Genomic DNA, 8614 nt, shown 5'->3' with positions numbered 1-8614 from the left:
CCTGAGCCCAGGCAGCTCTCACTCTTCACAACAAATGTGCTCTGTTCAGCTGCGCACTGACTGCGTCTTCTGCTGCTTTGGGGCGGCAGGTTGCAGCTATTCGGCCTTTCTCATTTCGGAGAAGTGTAAAATAGTTGAGTTGTGGTGTTGTGCTCTGACTTGTCGGCCGAGTGAAAAGCAGCTCAGGTTAACAGTGCGTTTACATAATGAAGGCAAATGAAGCGGTTCGTAAAGAGCGCAGTGGCTAATGATCTCATGTAGAAATTGAAATATTATAACAGTGGATATTACATGTTTATACCTTTTTATTTTTTTTTTTTTTTTACCAACAAGGAAAGTCTATCCAGAAAGATGACATTTAGCTTTTATTCGCATCATGAACATCCAGGGGAAAACTCTGATTTATAAAAATCCGATGTTCACTTTTAAATGATCGTTCAAAAAATTCTAGTCCGTGTGGGATCCAAACGAAAAATGAAGATTCCTATATTTAATCCGTTGTAACCTTTTCATTTGCCAAATGCAAATAGATGGTAGAAAATGAAAAGAGCTGTTAACAGCCAGGGATGGACTAATAAAAGCGTATTTTTTTCTTTTTCACAGTGTTGAAATATTAGAAATATAGACACGCATACAGGGGAAAACTTTTAGTTGTTCAGTGTATTAAAATGTCATTTTGATGACTGAAATATTCACCTAGTATATGTTTAAATAAAACGGTTGAAAACGTCAAATAATAAAAACGTGCATTTAGAAAGCAACTTTTTTTTGTCTGAACAAAATAGAGATTTCAAACTTAGAATAAACATGAGTAGGCCTTCCCATTATTTGCGACATATTTATAGTCTTTAAAGGTGATAACTTACTTTTGTCATTTGAACTAAATAGCTCTCTGTAATTTCACACTTAGTTAAAGTAAGTTACCATTAGAAAATGACGTATTGTTATTAAAATGTTAGGTTTTGCGCACAGGCCTGTAAGCGATGACAGGAAATTAAAGTCATTAGTTCCAACTCGTAAATAACATTTTCTCTCGGGCTAGAGCACATTATTTCAATCAGATGGGTCTAAATTTAAAGAATAAAATAATTTCAGAGAAATTATTTAGCAAAGAATTGATTTAAAAGTTTTATTTGTAAACATTAAATATTTCTTTCTCTCTAAAGTTTTTGAATTCGGCACCAAATGCGTTTACAGAAGGTGTTAAGTACATCATGATGTCAAAGATGTGGGCCTAAGATCACACACTCATGAACCTCTTGATATAATAAGATGGAGCTTTTTTTTCCATTTCCAAACGTGTTAAAAATCATAACTACCTAGACGTTTATAAGACATAAAACATAGACAACGTGCTCAGCATGAACTTGGATGGTTTGAAATCGTTTAAATTGCACCATGCTTAGTGTAGCTCTTGGCAATAGAAATAATAAATATATAGAAACGTTTATATTCAACAGCAACAATACTTACAGCACATACAAACAAGGAATGTCTGACAGTTTTACAAACACCATGGGTCCCTCATTTTCTATACAGATGAGATATTTTTCCACATATGCGTTATACATAAAAGGAGTGCCATAACTACGAATCTGTATCAAATCTAGCAGACTACATAGTGTCCGGTATATATTATATATAGACATCACCTCAGCAAGTGCCTATAAAAGAAAAGAAAAAGGAAAAAGAAAAAGAAAAGTAAACTAGAACATGCGTTGTCTTTTCTGGATACTTTTGGGATCCTGTCAGAAACACATAGGCACGAGTCAGAAAAGAAGAGAAAATTAAATCTTTTTCATTATAACAAACTTTGTACACGTTATAAACCGATGCATTGGAGGCATCACATAATCTATCATAATATACAGTGTGTGTGGGGTTGTATGTGTGTGTGAGTGTGTGCGTGTGTGGTCATATATATATATATATATATATATATATATATGAATGGGATATATTACATCTGAGTATGCTGAATCAGTAGAGCCGATGTTAAATAAACAGTAAGTGATTGCAAGACCGGATTAACTCTGTTGACAATTTGTCCACTGGAGAGAAATTCCCAGCGATGATTCACTCGTTTGGCACTCAAAAAAAAAAAAAAAAAAAAAAAAAAAATCGGAGAATTAAAAGGCCTACACAGCAATCACACGTTCTGTCTCTTATCCTCCTGTTTATCTTTTTTTTCATGAATCATAATAGGGTACTGTTGTTCTATTAGCCTACGGAGCTGGAAAATATTCGGAAATAATGACGTTAAAAATCTGTCAAGTCTGACTCAAACAGTCTTTTTGGAAGTTCTTTGAAGTCTCGCCATGGAGTCAGACTCAGAAAGGTAAGGTGTCGAGGAAAAGTTTGTCAATTATTGCTGGCGGAGGGACTAGATCTTCTAGTTTTAGGTAAAAGATACGCTGCAGACCTTGGGTACATAGTGTGCGCAGTTCAGGGAGCTTTCCCAAGAGTTTTGACAAGTAGTTGGGACGATTCAATCCTCCGCCATTGAATGTCACTTGATCTTTGAGGCAGTTGACTATCTTGTTTTGAAGGTCTTCCACTCTTTTGGGTTCCTTGAGCCCGTGTCGTTCTGAAATATAAGAAAGAAATGAGATAGAGGAATTATTTTCGATGCATGGGCTCTGTCGGTTTTGCATGTATTGTAACGCGGAGTTTGCAGAGGAGCAGCCGCCTTTACGCACCTGTTACCATGGCCAGAGCTGCGATGCAGGAGAAAGCTGAGATGTCTATGTTCATGCTCTGCAAGTTCGAGGAAAACTCCACGATAGCGTCCACCCACTCGCCAAATCCGCGGACGCACTGTAGCCTGTGTAACACCACTCCATTACAAAAAATAAGTTTGCCTTCCACTGGGTTGGACCTGCAATTAATAAGAAAATGCCATTAATTGCGCCTGGGAATAAATGGGAATATAAGAGCCATCTAATTATTGAGCAGCTAATAAAACACAAAGCAATGAAGCTTGAAGGAGGAGCTGATAAAGCCCAGATTGTTTTGTTGTAATAGTTACGCAGCTTACCTGTACGCCAGCCGCAGGACAAAAAGTTCAAGGAAGGCGGATTCAAAGAGGAGATCTTGATCTTGCTTCGGTAGATCAGAAAAGCCAGGGATCTTCTCCGCCCAGCCCCGGATGATCTCCATGGAGCCCGTCAGGAGATCATAGAACTGCTGGATGTGCTGAGTGTTGTCTCCAGTCATTTGGTAGTCAGGGTTAGCCTGGAACTGGAATTTAATTTAAACAGCGCCTTAATGAGGTCCTTTAAAATATATAATCCGTGAAATTGCAAATGCGCATTTCCAAGAGAGAGAGAGAGGGTGATTTTTTTTTTACTGTTAAATTCATGTCTTCTTTTTATTAAGTTCTCTATTTCACTGCGATTTACTCAGGAAAAAAAAAAACTATGCCACATTAAAAGCCTGACAAAGTTAGGAATTCAGCGACGTATTAAAAAACTTTCAAAGCAATAAATTGTTGCCTAAAAGCAGAAGTAAATTAAATAGCTCGTCAATCTTGTTGTTCTCTCTGCTTTCAACCAAAGTAATAGTTACTGTCCTTTTTTCCTTTTTAAGTATTGTGTGTGTGTGTATATGTGTGTTTAATTTTAGGATTGTGGTACTTTACTTACTCTCGAGTAGTCCAAAGCAGACATGGAGGGGTTGGAGTCCACATGGGCCCTAACAAGTGCGCTTATGAGGCTCACCGGCGGCGAGGGTGGGGAGGGCTCCTGGGGACTTTTGGGTTTGGATGGTAGACGTCCTCTCCGACCTTTGAGATTATCCGTTCGGACAACTACGTTTGGAGAAATATGTGACGCATGTAAGTAAACAATATATCACCAATACATACCCTGTTGTGGTGCGTCAATGCTTAAAGATGGATGGGATAACATTCCATTACGCACAGGGTTTTCCCAGTGTATCAGTGTGGAAATATAAACTACTAGTCTAAAATAATTGAATGCATGGCCTAAACATACCTTCTCTCACCATTCCGACGACAAGGCACTTCTGGAAACGGCAGAACTGGCAACGATTTCTTCGGCGTTTGTCAACAGGACAGTTTTTATTTGCTAAACACACGTATTTTGCATTTTTCTGGACGGTGCGCTGGAAAAAAAAAGAAACATAATGTCACTCTGTAGGCCTATTTCTAAAAGCTATAAAACATGTAGTACACGGGCTGTGGATTGCTGCGCAACGTGAAAAGAAAAATGAAAAGATGAAAACGATATAATATCTGTCTCATCTCCTGTTTGGGACTCTGCTGTTTGAAGCAACAAGAGGGAATAGACTGTCAGCAAATACACATTCCTGATCTTTCATATTTGACTTATTCCTTTGAGATCTATGTGTGGATAAGTAGGGTTGTCATATAAAGTTATTCCATGCCTGCATGTTCAGCTTAATGATATTTAGTGTGGCGTGTAGCATAAATGTTTATTCTGCAACATTATTGTTTTTAAGAAATTGGACAGGAGTTAACACAGGTGCGCAGAGGATAAGGGGCAACACAAGCGTATCTTTCATGTGAAAACAGTAATACTGATTCATGATTGCTGTCATGTGAGCCCACCTTGAAAAATCCTTTGCAGCCCTCGCAGGTTCTCACTCCATAATGCTGGCAGGCTGCGTTGTCTCCACATACCGCACACAGACCCTCGTTTGACGGAGATCCTCGGGACGGGGGCGATGGCACTTGGCTGTCCACCAGCTGGTGCCCGTGGCCGAGTTGCAGCGAGTGAGGGAAGGCCAGGCCAGCCTGTTTCCGGATGGCGCTGGGCACCGCAAAGCTCTGGCCGTCCAGGCCGCGGTGCGCGCCCGGGTTGTCATGGTTCATGGAGACGTGCAGCGGCCCGTCGAACCGCATCTGACAGCTGGAAACAGGAGTGCCGGGCGGGGACTGCTTGAAGGAGAAGAGCGAAAGCCTCGACACCGGATTCTTGCGCTGGTCTATCATATGAGACGTGGCCGCAACATAGTTCTGGTGGAAACTGTGGAGGGAGCCAGGGTCCTCCCACATGTGATTGGGCTGAACTTGGAAGTTTGGTGTACTTGGGGCATGAGGCGACGAGGGTTTGAAGTACATAGGCCCAGAGTGAGCCATCATTTCTTCTGACTGAGGGGGCAGGTGGCTCTGCTGATGGTAGTTGTGCATCTGGACGTCCTCCACCTTGATAGAAGACTGCTCTCCAGAGTGGGGCATCTGATACAGACAGGGCGGTTTAACGTCGTAACTGGTGTTATAGTTGTCCATGAATGTACTGAAACTCGGGAGAGAAGTAGTAGCTGTGATCTCAGTATTGGTCAAGTCCATGCTAAACTTCACAAACTCAGGTGTTAAGAAGTCGCAGCTGTATTCTCCTGCGGTGTGGTAGCTGTAGCTCTGGGAAGCAGGACTAGCTCCTTGAGGTGATGATCCATACTGAGCCTGAACGCAGGGCATGGCTGAAAACCAAACCGGCAAAAAAACAGAATCAGAATTTCTCCAGAAAATGTTCAAACTGTCAATAAAGTTAAATGTCATATTACTCTCAACAAAATAACTTATTAGCAGTACTTCACATTAATGAGTCATTTCAACATAAAATAACACTGATTTGTAAATAATTTTCCATATCATACCTCAAGTCTTCTGACAGTTTTTCGGTGACACTTGAAATGGGTAATGTCAGGAGTTGTATGGGTGTCAGGATTCAAAAAGGCGGCTCTGTTCTGGATCGTCCCCTAATAAAACACACAACTCCGACATTTACTAGATGATAAAATAAAACAATATCTGAAAAAGAATGTCCAGATAAAGTCAGAATCAACCTTGACAATTGCGCACACACTATAACCAGTTTCCTATTACGCACAGCATTTTGGAAAATTTCGTAAATATGTTTAATGGATACCGACAAACTACTTGCATATATATATATTTAACAACATAAGTCCTCTTTTTCTTTTGTTAATATAGAGTGTGGAATTGTTCAGGATGAACAGACCAACTTCGCGCACTGGACATTTCGAACAACTTGTCTGGCAAAACAGCACGTTGAAAATTCTCGTGAAATATCGGTCACTTCCACAGATGTGAACAGTCCGAGTCAGACTCAGTTTTGTTGTAAATTCTATTTAAGTTGGAAAAAATGAGTGAAAGAAAAGATTCAAACGGCTCGGGGAAGTCGGTGCAAGTGAAGCGCAGACACGGATTATGCTGCAAAAAGAAAAGCGATGAGTGAATCTTACCTCTTTCACATCAGGATCGTGGCTTTCAATCCATGCGATAAGCATGCAGGGGGTCTTCATCAATTTCGGTAAAAGCTCCAAATCATGAGCGTCGGTACCCAACAATGCCAGGCAAGGCAAACCGTGTGACTCCGCGCACTGACAGCGACACAAGCTTCGACTACCCAGTCTGGCCAATGTGGCTTTGTTTATGTGAGCTCTGGATACCGTGGCCCACGTGTTTCGCAGCGCGACGTCATCGGCGTCGACAGCGACATGGACCAATCCGCATGAGAACTTTCTCAAGCCCCAATTTTTCTGGCGAGTGTGTTTGGCTTGTGGTATGTGTTCTGTGTTGCTTCCCACATGGACATTAGCAGAGATGTAGTGGAGGGTAAACCCACCTAAACTCAGTTCAGACACCTTTGTGTTTGCAGGGACTTAAGTCAGACTTTATTCTAAGCTGACATTAATCTCTGTGATGTGATTTCATTGTGTTTATTTTATCACAGGTCTAGAAAGTAAATGATGCAGGTTACAATGACTGCTCACTTCTGCTCATATAGTTATTTTTGTTTATACTGGTGGATATTTCTCTTCATGTCATGTTGTCATCACATTTGTTTTCCCCACTGTCTCAGCACATGGGACCTTTCTCTGATACAATGAATGCTATAGGTTGCAGCAGCCAACATGTAGTAATCTTGTCCCACCCAGGTGCATTTCAGAATATATTTTTATTATATAACAGGTTTAATATATAACAGGTGCCTCAGGTAGAAACATTTCTACTTACCAGCTTTGAGTTAATTTATTCCCTGACTGTGGTTATTTTACTGTAAAATTCAGTGTATACATTGGCACATCTAGGCTTAGCTGGCTATGTCACAATGAGGCTGATATGCCAGACTCACTGCACTTGTATGAAATAGGCCTAATGAAGCGGGGGTCAATATTATTCTTCGTTATCTTCTGACAGGATTTCTGTATTTCAATTGTGTTCCAAATTTAGACCTCAGATGGGGTGGGGTCTGCGGGGTGGCCTGCCTATTCATAGAGCTGGTAGTGTATGTGAGCTGCTGGAGGAGGAAGGGGGGATAATTAGTGGGCCTGTAGCCAGTTGTCATGGGGGAACCAATTTAGTCCCCAGAGAAGGGAAACGTGATAGGAGCGGGCAGAATGGAGAGTGACGCAGAAAACGCTCAAGTTGACGCAGTCGCCAAAATAATCTGCTGGCCTTATTGTTCTGCAGCGATGGAATTACTGATCTCAGCGTTAATCTTACACCAACACCTTGTAGCCAATCACGTCGGCCTAAATTTTTCTAGATGCATATTGGCCTGGGCAGCAAGCCAAAAGAGAGAGCGTATAACAACTACATGTGTGGAGATGTGGCCCCACATGCGTAAAACATCGGCCAGAATCACACAGAAACCAGAGCCTTGTGTTATTTCTACAGGACTGATGTTTTATTATACGAACCACAGAACAGCCATCAGTCTCGGAGCAGTTTTTTTTTCTTCACTGCCCTGCACTCAGAGCACACAAGGACAGAGTGTGTAAGGAGGGGGTGGGGGACTGTATATCATGGTTGCACTCACCTCTAGAGGACACTATTGTTCACCAGCCATACATCAAACAGCTCCTGATTCTCACAATTAACCTTTTAATTAACCTAACCCCATTAAGGCTGTGTGGTCCCGCCCAGTCGTTTTCAGGTGGGAAATGTGGCAGGATTCACTGCACTGTGAATATTCAGAAGCGAAAAATTCTTGTAAAAGTTTTTTGATAACTTGTAATTGCCATCCCACCTCCCCCTTCATGATCGCTGCTGACTGTAGCATCTTTCACCTGCATCTTTCACAGGGCGCTTTGCACGTGTGCTGAAATCTACCGACCGCACTTAAGAGTGTATATGACGCACGTCTGCATAACAAATTCAAACTATTTTGTCTGAAAACAGTGCTGCCAGGGCGCTGCATGGTCACACTGCGCGTATTTACCGTTATCCGTTTACCATTTAGAATTAAAATGAAAACACAATTAGCAGTTTAATTGGCCATTTTACTGGAGAATAATTAACTTCCCATTTATATGCACAATTAATTGACAGTCATTTGAAAGTGAGGAGTTAGTTTTAATCACACACAAGTTATTTACTCAGCTAATATTTTTAACTTTGTCTGAGGAAATGTTTACTGACATTACCAGTCGTGGTGTGTGGGAGCGCAACCGTGCGCCTGTGTGTGTGTGTGTGTGTGTGTGTGTGTGTGTGTGTGTGTGTGAGAGAGAGAGAGAGAGAGAGAGAGAGACAGACAGACAGACAGACAGACAGACAGAGGGAGAGAGAGAGAGGTGGCATCTTTTTAAATTGGCTTACAAACCG

The 8614-nt window shown here is 41.4% G+C and overlaps 1 protein-coding gene across 1 annotated transcript; it reads right to left on the bottom strand.

The window, feature by feature from the left end:
• Positions 1–1115: 1115 nt before the first annotated feature.
• Positions 1116–6402, bottom strand: nr4a2a (nuclear receptor subfamily 4, group A, member 2a). Its single transcript, XM_023401192.2, has 8 exons — positions 6250–6402; positions 5641–5742; positions 4592–5463; positions 3996–4125; positions 3645–3808; positions 3038–3240; positions 2700–2878; positions 1116–2587 (listed from the first exon to the last, which is right to left on the bottom strand). The coding sequence occupies exons 3-8, from the start codon at positions 5459–5461 to the stop codon at positions 2331–2333; spliced, it is 1803 nt and encodes a 600-aa protein (XP_023256960.1). The 5' UTR covers positions 5462–5463; positions 5641–5742; positions 6250–6402; the 3' UTR covers positions 1116–2330.
• Positions 6403–8614: the final 2212 nt, after the last annotated feature.

This window comes from Seriola lalandi, unplaced genomic scaffold (genome assembly GCF_002814215.2).
Source record: "Seriola lalandi dorsalis isolate HSWRI2012SDOR001 ecotype SW California unplaced genomic scaffold, Sedor1 jcf7180002053538, whole genome shotgun sequence".
Taxonomy (NCBI): Eukaryota; Metazoa; Chordata; class Actinopteri; order Carangiformes; family Carangidae; genus Seriola; species Seriola lalandi.
Note: the sequence above shows the minus strand (reverse complement) of the source record. Positions and strands in the feature narration are given on the sequence as shown.